The sequence below is a fragment of the Cavia porcellus genome, unplaced genomic scaffold (genome assembly GCF_034190915.1).
Source record: "Cavia porcellus strain 051 isolate PalLab524CR breed Dunkin Hartley unplaced genomic scaffold, mCavPor4.1 scaffold_22, whole genome shotgun sequence".
NCBI lineage: Eukaryota > Metazoa > Chordata > Mammalia > Rodentia > Caviidae > Cavia > Cavia porcellus.
In genome coordinates this window covers 27,736,369-27,749,718 of record NW_026947505.1, presented here as the reverse complement: position 1 = coordinate 27,749,718, position 13,350 = coordinate 27,736,369, and the positions used below count along the sequence as shown (strand labels likewise).

The 13,350-nt window shown below is 37.0% G+C and overlaps 1 protein-coding gene across 4 annotated transcripts in view; it reads left to right on the top strand.

The window, feature by feature from the left end:
- The window catches only part of Tagap (T cell activation RhoGTPase activating protein), an 86,839-nt gene extending 82,526 nt beyond the window's left edge, over nucleotides 1-4,313 (top strand). For 3 of the 4 annotated variants that reach the window (XM_003468446.5, XM_063232967.1, XM_063232966.1), the window contains 3 exons: nucleotides 567-762; nucleotides 1,359-1,479; nucleotides 2,201-4,313. In XM_003468446.5, coding sequence (XP_003468494.2) covers nucleotides 567-762; nucleotides 1,359-1,479; nucleotides 2,201-3,477 — 1,594 coding nt within the window. In that variant the 3' untranslated portion in view covers nucleotides 3,478-4,313. The remainder of the gene's footprint in view (nucleotides 1-566; nucleotides 763-1,358; nucleotides 1,480-2,200) is intronic. The other variant, XM_063232965.1, reaches the window with a different exon arrangement.
- Nucleotides 4,314-13,350: the final 9,037 nt, after the last annotated feature.

The window sequence follows — 13,350 nt, the reverse complement described above, 5'->3', positions numbered from 1 at the left end:
CAAGAACTTGGTCAAATAAATAAATAAATTCAAATTTGTTTTCATTAGCAACAAGTAATTAGTATTTAAGTGCTACTTTGATCATATTTGTGAACATGCCCTTATACACTGATTTATTCTCTGGGCAAATTTCTCAGAGTGGCAGAAAAAATGGTCACCATTATTATTTGGTGATCACAGCTCAAAAAGAAGGCAAGAAAAGCAGTCTTGTAGTCTTCAAAACTGAATTTCTGCATTAGTTAAATGATTACTCAATAAAATGGTCTTCAGAGTGTAAAGGCAAACTCCACTATTTGACGCAAGCCTGATTTACAATTTAAAACTCACATAAATAATAAAAGGCAATGTTATTGGTGTCCCAGGCATGAAGACCTGGTGGCTCCCCAGTCTCATTCTGTGTCAGAGGCACTGGAAGTGTCTGAATGATATTTCACACTGTTGGTTATGAAAATGCTCCTTCCTCATTTTAAAGGAAGCTTGGTTTTGGCAGAAACTTCCAACAGGCTGTGTGCAAGCTAGATAAGCTATTGGCCGCTTTGAAACTAAGTTCCCTTCCTTTATTCCAGGGTTGTAGGGCAGCTCCCCCAGCCCAACCTCCTGCTGCTCAAACACTTGGTCTCCGTATTGCATCTGATTAGCAAGAACTCCGAGGTCAACAAGATGGACTCCAGCAACCTGGCCATCTGTATTGGCCCCAACATGCTCACCCTAGAGAATGACCAGAACTTGTCATTTGAGGCACAGAAAGACTTGAACAATAAGGTTAGTTCTCTTTATTTGTGAGAAACTCTTGATTTATGACCTCATCTTCTATTTGCAATGAAATACTTCTGAATTTCTCAGAGTGACTCAGAGTAGCAGTGAAAATCTTAAGTACAGGCTCTTTTTTCACAGTTCCACTTTCTTAAGAAGGCATTTGATGCAGCAGAATAAATCTGTGTCTTCTGTCATCCTGCCAGGCATTACTTTCTGCTAATCTAGCAGTCAGTGCGGGAAACAGGTTTTTTAAATGAAAAATTCAGTTACTTTAAATATTTTTAAATCTTGGGGCTGAGGTTTAGCTTAGCTGCATAAGCACCTGCCTTGCAAGCAGGTAGTTGTGAATTCGATCCCTGGTACCGATAAAAAAAAAAAAATTTATAAATCTCAAACTTAAAATGCCTGTCTCAAAAAAACAAATAATATCTAATTTTAATATATTTATGTCTCAGTTTTCTATATGCTATTTTCAAACACATATAAATCTCGAGTTTTCTTGGAACCTCTTTAATAGCTGACCCCAATATAGCTTCATCATTTGCCCTTCCCTAAAAATAAAAATGTCCTTAAGCTCACAACCTGCTTATTTTTCCTCATAGGTGAAGACATTGGTGGAATTTCTCATTGACAACTGCTTTGAAATATTTGGGGAGAATATTCCAGCTCATCCCAGCACCCGCATTGCTTCTGATGAGTCCCTGGAGCACACGGACAGTTCAGGTACATAACATGGTGTCATTTGATTACGTGATTCTGGACAGAAGTTCCTGCCAGTCAGCCGGTCCATGTAGTAATGTGAAGCATCCCTGGTATTTGAAATAGAAGCCACCCTCACCATCACCAAGCCAGACAAGACTCAAGTCTGCAAGGAATTTGCTGAACATGAAAACTTGGCTCTTGATTTTTTCCAATGCACCTCTTCAGATGGTGGATAGTCTTTCAATGTAGAATCTAGAATTTTCCCTTTCTTATCTAAACTACAAATAACTGCTAATTTTACTAAGTAACCATAGCTATAGAGTTAGGGTAAGAAATTTATATATCTAAGTAGTGGAATATGAGTTCATTAAAATAGAAGTGGATCATATAAAAAAGAATCCAAAAACTGAATTTTAAAATGTAAGATCAATAAGTTTTCAGGAAACATTGGCCTTTTCTGCCTTCTCTTCCTCTTTCTTTTCTTTCTCCTCTTCCTTCTTCTCTGCCTCTCCCTCCCTTTTTTTGCCTCCTCCATCCCTCATTTATATCCTTTTCCTACTTTCTTTGCACCTCAAGATAAATTTGGAAAGAAACAAAATTTAATACGGAAAATTTCTTGTATCAAGCCTCACACAGTTCCACTAAATCACCTGGTGTCAAAATTAGGACAAATAGGGTGACCTCTAATGTTATCAATAAAGAAACTGAACAAAAAACTCAAATGTTTCTTACCTTTTCTCAGACATGTCAACCCTGCAGAATGACTCAGCCTATGACAGCAATGATCCAGATGTTGAACCCACCAGTGCCCACAACTCCCCCAGCGTGCAATCCCAGGTACCCACTGCCATGGCTGCTGGTTTGGACAACAAAGGGAGACAGTTCATCTGTGAGTTAAGCCGGGAACCCATTGTCAGCACGGTAGCCAGGCTGAAAAGCTCCCTCAGCCAGCGGGCAGACAGAAGATTCTCAGAACCCAGCAGGCCACCCTCACAGGAGTGTCTCCAGGCCTGGATGACTAACCAAAAACTGGCAAAAAGCGAGGACAACTTTACCCTCGCCCGGGCAGGCTCTTGTTTTGAAAGAGAGGAAGTTGAAGATCCGTTTCCAGAGGAGGTGTTCTCTGCAGTAGAAGGCAAAACCAAGAGACCAGGAGACCTAAGGATCCAGAACCTGACCCAGGATTTGGTATTGCCACAAGAACTGGTACCCAAAGCCCTTTCCAGTGGCTCCCTCGATGGGTCATCTGACTGCTCACCAGCAAGTTCTCCTTCCTGTCCCAAAAGAAGTATCTTCACCAGACATCAATCTTTCACTGCAAAGACTGACAAAAGCAAGCCCAACAGAGAAATTAAAAAGCATTCCATGTCATTCTCATTTGCCTCTCACAAAAAAGTACTGCCCAAAGCACCCAGCTTTGGATCTAGGAAATCAAAGGACCTTACCAGAGACCAGGTCAAAAAGAGCCTAAGGAAAGAAAGCCAGTTGTCTGGTCGAATTGTCCAGGAAAATGACTCTGACCTTCACAGCCAGACAGCTCTAGGCTTTGGCTTGCCACCCGGGGCCCTTTCAGGTGACGATGTGTTTCAGCAAGTTGATAGCACAAGTCCTGGAAGCCCACCGTCGTATGAGGAGGCCATTCAGCACCAGGCATGGGGACTCGGGCCCTATGGTGGCCAGACCGTTGGAAGTATGAGGGCAAGAATGCTCAGCCAGGACCCCACACAGTCATCTCTTCCATTTTCTTACCATGGAGGGGACTCAAGGAGCAGTGACAGTGTGGAGACACATAGTGGACACAGAGGGCCAGCCATGGCTGAGTACTGGAGGCAGAGCAGGACTGTCAATGTGTCTGGGGAAACTGGAGGGCATGTGACTGCCCCAAGGAAACCTGAACTTCGACTGAGGACCATGTCAGAGTCTGTTCAGAAGGATAAGCGGGACTGTCTCAGGAGACGATGTAGCCAGCCAATCTTTGAGGTTGACCAACTTCAGTATGTTAAAGAATCCTATATTTAGGAAGGAATGCCATACACCATGACCAACTGTGGTGTCATGATGTGTCTCTGTATATATGTGACTGTATAAAGGCCTATGTGTAGATATATTTTCAAAACAAGTCATGAATAAGCTACTTTAGAACATTATGCAGAGTCTTACTCTGTAAGGATAGTTATGTGGTGTGCATCAGATGGTGTCTATGCATACTTAGATTTGTGCAATACATAGCAAATGTAAAAAGTGTATTATACACGAGATATTAGGTGCAAAGGTGTCTACATGAATTCTCACATGGTTTTGTTTGTGTACTTGTGTATTTGTGTACTTGTGGTACATTGCCATTCTTTGGTCCCCGGGGCATTTGTCACATTGGTTGGTGTTTTAATATCATCTTTGCTTTTCTTAATGTTACTTTAAATGTTATATCAATTTTCACATTTTCTACAAATTGCATTTAAGGAAAACTGTTTAATTTTCTCGTCTTAGTTTATCCTACTAAACAAGCGTGAGATAACTGTATACTGTAGAAAAAAAGAAATAGACTGCAAGAAATAGAGTTCAATGTTTGGAATTGTCAATGGCATTAGAAGAAAAAACATTAACAAAATTATGGAAAATATGTGTGTCATTTCAAACATCTAGTTAAATTGGGAAACGTATTACATCAATACAATTTAATCAATGATTAAATAATTCATTGGATAAATGAATTTAGTGCACTTTGAGTTTCTGTGTAGTTCAATGGCATTTATGTTATAGAATGAAGGTAAATGATTTATGTACATTGGGGGTCATACATAAAACTTCAATGTAATTTCACTACAATAAATTGCCTTCTTTATTTAAAAGTAAAAGTGTGCATTCCTTATTGACATGCCATCATCTTTTCCTAAGTTAATAGAAATCCACCAAAAAAATTAATCACACATGGGTGCATTCAATGAACATTTATTGCCTATATATCCACCATTCCAGACTAATAGACAAGTGTAGAAATCTGTGTTGAGGAAAACACAAGTCAGTTTGCAAAACCATAAAAAAGTTCGCACTTTAAGCCACCTTTTCAGAAAGCAATTATTGGGAAGCCAGAAAAGTCTAGTACATCAATGTAGGATAATATAATAAATGTAATATTTCCCATTTCTAGTGAATTAGGCTTTGCAGTACTTTTGTGCAAGCATATCTTTCTTCACTTTATAATTTTCAATTTGCTGAAATATTAGCAATCACCATTATAAACTAATGGTGATACATTAGAATATTACTGCCCTCTGATGAATATATTTTTCCAATATCTTAGAACTGAAGAATTTAAATGTACTATATTTTAAAATTTTTTTCATAAAGCACTATGTATGTATGCTTTGCACCTGTTATAAAAATATTTTTGTACAAGCTAGCTACCAGATGATGATGACTTACTGTTTTCTGAGGTGATTTATTAATAATAGTGTATAAATTTAGCCATACTGTAAACCAGATTGCTTAGACCCCATATTAAAAATATTCTAATAAGCATCAATAACACATAAATTTCAAGGAGTAAATCCTGTCCTTCTAGCTGCTAAATGAATTAAAACAATTCCTTTTCAGGGATGAATACCAGTAGAGACACAATTTTAAAATCTACTCTGCACCAGGAACTGTGCTAAGTTCTTACTGGGCATCACCTGCCCTTTTTTGTATATGTCTCCAAAGTCCCTTTTCTTGTAAGGACACTGGCCATGCATGATTAGGGCCCACTGAAATGACTTCATTTTACCTCCTAAAACACCCTCTTGCTAACTATATTGCCAACACCCTGAGGCACTGGGGGTTAGGACTTCAATGTATGAATTTTGGTGGTGGTGGATCCAGTTCATCCCATAACACCAACTTTTACAAAATAACATTTAATGATACTTTTATTACATCAAAATTTTTGAATATTTCACCATAGGCATAAGGCTATGTCTTTCCAGTGAGATATGAGTGGTATTACCGTGATACTTTAATCCAGGATGCAAGAACACCAGAGTTCTGTTATCCAAGGACATCCTAAAGATCTATAAAATGGCAAATGGGATCATCACAAATGTGCCTGGTGCCCCAGTGCAAGGTGTCTGGTGATACCAGGCTGAAAGCCAAGGCCCACATCAAGATTTAAACACAAATCCAGGTTTGATTCCCTGGGAAATTTTCTCTCCTCCTACAAAGAGTGGAAGGGCTGCGTGATCTAATGCCCTGTGATTAGTTATTCCGCCCCACCCCTAGCACTACCCTAAACTGAAAGAAATCAAAGCTTGATCTAGAAATGTTGACTTGTGGAAGTTAACCAAAGCTAGATTTATCTCCAACCACCTCAAAGCTCAAACTCAACAAATACCGCAGTGGCTCTGCACTAGATCCACAGGAGTTAAGTAGCAACGAGGGTCGGAAACACCAATAAGTCAAGCAATAACAGCCACAGTTCTTTCAAAGATGGCCAGAGATGAGAATGCCCAGAGAGCTGTTGTAAATGTTGTTTATTCTAATGCATGATTAAAAGAATAAATAGATGAATATCCCTGATTGTGATCTCCTAGAAAGAGCTATCTGCACATAGTTCCCTCCTAAAGGGCCAAGCACACAGAAACTCACATGAGACGAGATCTTGCATAACTGGAATTCTTTTTGAATTGAATTATATAACCTTAACTTTTAAATCTAAAAAGGGAGAATTACTGAGGAGGCAGAAGGATACATGCTTCTACCAGAGGTGAGAGTGAATCACTTTCTAGCAATATTTCAAATGTGGGTTGAGATCCTGCGTTTTGACCACTCCAGAGTACAAATTCAATGTAAGCAAGAGAAAACCCGATGGAATGGAGCGCTGCTTTCCCCCTGCTCAGGCCACAGAGGCGAGCATTGTGAAACAATCAAACCTGCAGATGCAAAATCGTGCCAGAAAAAGGAAATGCAGAATGTTAACATCTCTGTGAGAAGACGCCGTAAGAAAGATAACATGTTGACACAGAGTCTATGACCCAAATGCACCAAGCCTGAGCCTTTGAACTCCCCAAAATCTGCCATAAACAAGGCACCGAATCTGTCAAGCAGCCGTTTCTCTATCTCTGGAATGAAGAAATAACAGCACGCATCCATTGTGGAATGCATACAACAGACAACCCAGACAAGGGGCTTACACAAGCGGGAGGTATGTGTTCTGCAGTGAAAGAAAAGCAGGCAGCTGGGCATGATGGCACATTGCTGTAATCCTAGCACTGGAGAGGCTGAAGCAGGAAGATCACCAGGAATCTGAGACCGTAGTGAGTTCAAGGCCTCCTGAGCTAGGTACTGAGACCCTCTCTCAAAAAATCAAGAAAGAAAGGCAGACTGAGAGTCCAGGGCCTGGATGGAGGCTCCATGCTAGCCTCAGGGCCCAGGGCCCTTTAGTCTCAGAGACAGCTTCATGCAACTGAGACTATAGTGGGTCCAGGCTGGGATAGTGCCCTGCCATTGGCACTTTTTAATCTTAATTGTTGAACAAAGAGCCCTGCATTTCCACTGTACTCTGTGCCCTGCAGATTATTTATCAAGTCTTGTTTATACTTTCCAGCTCTCTATCCCACCATCCTTTCTTTGAGTATGATTCTCTTTCTCCAGATTTAAAAAACTTTAATTTTACTATTATTCCTTTTTACTAACTATGATTAGGCTCTTTAGTGTTCCCAAAGCCCCACAGGCTAAAAATTTGGTTGTCAGCATAGGACACTATGGGGAGGAACCTAGGAGGTGGTGCCTAGTGGGAGGAAATGTGGCCATCGTGAGTGTAACCTTCCTTGAAGGAATCCTGGGCCCTTTCTGTCTCTTTCTTTGCTTCCTGGCCTCAGTGAAGTGAATAGATTTGATCCATCTGCATTCCCAGTCATGACATTCTGCCTCAACATAGGCCTAAAAGACAATGGAATAACCTGCTATGAACTGACACCTCTGAAACCGAGAGCCAAAACAAGCCTTTTCTCGTTTTAAATTGATTATGTCAAGTATTTTGTCACAGTGACAGAGAGCTGACTAACTGCATTTTTTTTTACTTTTCATTATTAATATAAACTAGCCATATCTCAGTAACATACATATTTTATATATTATATGTAATTATATATTATGTATGCATATATTACAGATGAAAAATTAGCTATTGCAATTGTTTATTTGTTTGTTTGTTTGTTTGTTTGTTTGACAGAAGGATACCAGAGAGTTAAGGAAAGAAGAAAATTAATTTACCTAGAATGGGCCTGGATTAAAAAGATCTTTTCAAGATAAGTACAGGGCTTTGAAATTCAATAAAAATAGCACTGAAGATCTTTGGTTAGGAAAATAACAAGATATATGTTATAGAAATGTGAACAGACCATATAGTAGCTGTTTTCTTACATAATACTTTGTCTTTTTCATGAAAATTTTGAATGAAAAATATCATTTTCACCAAAGATGAAAAAAGAAAGTGTAAATTATTTCCTACTAATGATATGGCCAAATCCTACACCCAGCTAGAGACTCTTTAAAATGTCCCTAGACAACAAAGAAGTGCAATGGAATAAATAAAGCACATACTTTTTGGAGAGTAAAATATAAAAATCACAAACTATGTCAAGTTTTACTAACAATTTATAAATGTAAGGTGATATTTTTTGATTAAAAAAAAAAAAACAGGGAATACTTGGAGAAAGGAATGCTGCTTACCAGAAACAGAACTAGACAAACTGACTCAAAAATGCTTTTTAAAAAAAATCAGTAAACACTAACAAGGAAGAGAACTTCATCTAGAAAAGAGGAGCAATGAAGACAAAATAGCCTGCTTCATTCTAAGCCACACCTCATTCTTGAAAAATCAGGTGCTGACCCCAAACCAACAGAAAAGAATATATGAGAGCATACAGGACTTCAGTGTATGAAACTAGCTATTCAGGTCAGTGACGAATATAAAAACAGCTCAGTGAGGGTTGATATAAACGAATGGTCATCTAAGGGAAAAAAACAAAACATTAGAGCAGTATCTCACAACACATGACAGATTAAATTCTACATGGATTGAAGATTTAAACTGGGAAGTGACTCACGGTTCTAGGAAAAATAGGTGGAAAAAAACCTATATAATCTCAGAGCAGGAAAACATGACGCAAAATCCAAGTGACATAAAATATAATGACAAATATGTTTAAAACATAAAAATGAAAAACATCTACATGAGTAAAATACTATAAACAAAACTTAAAAAACAATGATAAATTCAGAAAAAAACACTTGCACCTTATCTAAAAGTGTAAGAATTAATTTCCTTTATATATATATATATATAGCTTTTGTGAAATGATAAAGAAAATGAAAGACTGCCCTTAAAAATATGCAAGGGCAAGGCACAGTAGCATACACCTGTAATCCCAGTACTCTGGGAAGTTGAGGCAAGAGGATCACAAATTCCAGCCCAGTTTGGGCAATTTAGCAGTTCAGTGAGACTACTTCAAAATCAAAACTAAAAAGGTTAGTGGCATAAGCGCCTGCCTCGCAAGAGTAAGGTCCTGAGTTTGATCCCTGGTACCAAATAAATAAATAAATAAATAAATAAATAAATAAATAAAATAAAAAAGTCTGGGGGTGTAGTTCAGTATGAAATCTCTCTGTTCAATTCCTAGTTTAAAAAAAAAAAAGTGTGCAAGAGATATGAGCAACCAATAAAAGCAAAATGTCCTTAAGCTTTTGAAAAGATATTCAAAACCATTCTTGTTAGCAAACTTGACATACTGAATTACTATTTCTCCTATCAGGTAAACAAAATTCTCAATATGCTATTGAAAGCGTGAAGAAGCTGACATCATTCACATCCGTTGGAAGTGGAAATTGATGTGGAGGGTAGAAATGACCATGATGTGTGCAGAAACAGCAAAGACCCAGTCCCCAGGAGTGTGGCCCTGGGATCAGGGTGCTAATTCCAGAGACAGGTTGCCTGCCCAGATCTTAAATCTCCCGTTTGCTGTCCGACTTTGCACAAATTGCTCATCTTCCTGTGTCTGCATTTTCCCGTCCGCTAAGCATGGATGACTCCAAGCTCTGACAGGAGGATTTAAAGAGACAACAGGCATAAAGGGCTTTACGGTATGCACCTGGCCTTTTCCGGGTGCCATAAATGTTACTTCTCTGGTAAATATAAAATTTAGATTATTTCCCATAGCTTGGTTTGTTATAGTACTGGTTTCCACAAAGTCAAGTTAAATACCCCATGCAGATTCAGACTCACAGAGAAAAATAAGTTTAATTTCCCAATGTGACATCTCAGTACTCAAGGACAAGTGCTTTCAGAAATGGAACCCACATAATTCAAGCCCTTAATGTACACTTAAGCAATAAAAAGTGTGAAGATCAAATTATTTAACTTTATTTAGACAGAAAAGGCTAATAAACTTATGACTGAACGGGAGCTCATCTCTTGAAAGATCTTTAATTTTTATCTTACAGTGAAATCTTAACACTAATATCGAACATAATGTTACAACAATTTAGCATGTATTTTTTAAATGATAAAATGTCCTTTGGGAGAAATATATAAAACTTCAATGAACCTTGTTTTTAAGCTCAAGAAGAACTATAGAAAATAAATATAGAATATATATGAAATAAAAATAGGGGTCAGAGATTTAGCTCAGTGGTATAAGCACCTGCCTGGCAAGTGCTAGGTTGTGAGTTTGATCCCTGGTACCAATAAAAGAAAAATATTAAAAACTGTAAACTGACATGTTGACAAATTTACATGCTAATTCTGTGAGCATTAACTCAACACACTCTATATTTCCTGACTCTCCTTAATTCTGTACATCATTTTAGTCTTTATACATAATTTGTTTTCTTTAAATGTTTGCTGTATTCCCAGGAAATGATAGGAAGCTTCATATCCTAAGCTTTTTTGTGTGTCCCCTAACAATATATGTTATCTTTTATCTCAATCTCGCCCTTTTTTTCTTTTTTTTAATTAATTTATTTTTTCTTATTTTTTTTAATTAAGGGAAAACTAAATTTAAAAATAGCGGGATATATTATAGTAAGTTTTTTGTTTTCCTATTAACCTGATTTGAACCCCAGTATTGCTCTTCCCATCTTGTTCTGTCTGATTTTACTATATTCTGTTTTGTTTGATAGTATCAAGTTTGAGGGTATAGACAACCACTTTGAAGGCAATAAGATTTACTATGATGCCATTATGGTTTGACTATTATCTTCTTTTGAAGTCCTGTAAGGTCTCCAGTGTAGGTTTTATTGGTCTTGTTCTGTACCGTTTTGTTCAATTCTATTATACCTGAAGATATAGGCAACTCTTTTTAAGATAGCAAGAGGCACAATGGTAACCATTTTTGATCACCTGCTATTCTGTTTTTGCATCATGTACTATGTCCATCCTTCTGTTCTAACTGACTCTGTTTTGCTTTGTCACATTTGGTTTTTTTTTTTTTTTTTCTCTTCCAAAAAAAAGTTATAAGAACTGTGGGAGTAATAAAACCCAAAAAGTGTAATTGTTATTGTAAAAAAGAGAGGAAAAGAAAGTGGCCTAAAGGATATAACTGCATGTATATTGAAGTGTGTAGGATAAAAAAAAAACCATATTACTGAGATTTGTTGGATCATTGAACAGAACTGTCTGCAATCTCACTGTATGAATGTCCACTTTATATGTTTTAATTTTGTAATTTGGACAACGGTTTCTAAGATGACAATATGTAATCTATTAAGAAGTGATTTCTTACTGTATATTTTTTCTTGAAATTTTGTATTACTTGTACCCTTTTACTGCTTTGGTTTTTTTTTTCTCCTTAAATAAAAAAAATATATATATATGTTATCTGGTCTTTCCACCCCAATATACATTTTACTCTTTGATTTGATCTATATTGACTTTGCTTGCAGCCAGGGAAGAGAAAGGAAAATGAGGAAGCTATTTTAAAAGATTATTGTTCACAGTTAAAAGCAAGATAACGTATGTCTGACCCATTGTGGAGAAGTGTTTCGGCATCACTGTTTGGCACAAGAATGAGAATCTGAAGCCCAAGAGATCAGGTCTCAGGATGTGCATTTTCTTTCTCCTTTCTTCCTCTCCATTCCTGCATTTGATGCACACCAGCGTGATCTCATTGCAAGAGAAAATAATGAGGGCTGAGAATTAAATTCTAATCCATGCTTCACTTACCTTGTGAATGCTGTCTTTAGTATATACTTAAGCACTTTTACATCTTTGAGTCATCCAGATAATAACTACTTTATTCTTCCATTGGTTTGTATTTTAGATCAGCTTTTATCAAGGTAACGCTTACATATAATAAACCACATCCTTTCAAATTGCACACTTGGCTGGGGTTATAGCTCAGCAACACAAGTGCTGGCCTGGCAGGTGCTGAGTTTGATTCCCAATAACAAATTAAAAAAGTGAACACTTGGGTGAATTTTACAAGATACACATACCTGTGAAAACACTATCATGGTCAGTGCTAACAGTACTTGATATGGTCAAATTGATTTGGTTTGGTTTCACTTGGTTTGATTTGATTTGGTTTGATTTGGTTTGGTTTGGTTTGATTTGGTTTAGTTTGGTTTGGTTTGAATTTATTGACAAATTTATTCTAGTTACCTATTCCAGTGCATCTGCAATATCTTGTTATGGCTTAATTTGTATTTTCCATTGACTGGTGTAGTTGAGCATCTTTGCTCATTTGAGCAAAGGTTGAGTCAATCTTATACTCATTTTCTTTAAAATTGCCAGTCTTATAGAGACTGAATTTCAGGAATACTTTATATATTATAGATATAAACTCTTACATTTGAGAATATTTTCACCCCCTCTAAGGCTTATATTTTTACTTATGTCTCTTAACTGTGCCTTTTAAAGAGCAAATGATTTTATTTTGCTGAAATTCATTCTAAGATTTCTTTCCTTTGTGCTTTTTGTGTTCTGTTTAGTAAATGCTAGCTGTAAACTGGTGTCACAAAGATTTTTTTCCTCTGTTTTCTACTAGAAGTTTTATAGTCTAAGATTTTACATTTTCATCTATCTACAAGTTAATTTTTGTGTATGATGTAAGAGTCAACGTAGTTTTTGGAGGGTTGTTTGTTTGTTTGTTTGTTTTGTTTTCTATATGGAAAGACTACTTCATCCAAAGACTCTCCCCATTCACTGCCTTGGTGGCTTCGTCAAAAATCAATTGACTAGCGGTGTAAGATGTAAATCTATCAGAATGCTCTCTTCTGTCCCACTGAGCTATGTGCTTATTCTGCTTTTTTTCACATTGTGTTCATTACTGGAAGTTTGTAGGAAGTCTTTAAGTCATGTAAGTCTCATGAGTTTGTTCTTTTTTAATTATATGAACTATTTTAAATCCTTACAATGATATAAATTTTAGCATCAGTTTGTCATCTTTTAGAAACTTTGATTGGCATTGAATAGAATCTATTTATCAGTTGGGGCAAAACTGGTATCTTAAAACTGTTGAGTCTAAATCCTTTACAGGACAGCAAATATCCACACCGGTCTCAGAGCACACTGAAATACAAACCATCTAAATTCATTCTTTCCAGGATTTTTACTTAAAAATAATATTCAGTGAACTCTTTTAAACATAGGGATTATCTGTTCAACAAGCATTACAGCAGATCCAAGAGCAAAACATTCTGTAAACCTGGGCATCTAGCCCCCCCTAAAAAATCTCCTCTAAAATTGCCACACTAGTGTTGCTAAACCTAGCAGTTCTTGCCTAAGAATTTCCACAGGTGTTCATTTGCATGTATGAAATTCCTCCTGTCACATCAGTTGTTAAGCAAGTTGGGTCAGGTTTCAAGTCTAATTTATGGACATTGGTTTCTGACTGTCCTCACAGAAGAGATACCAACTTG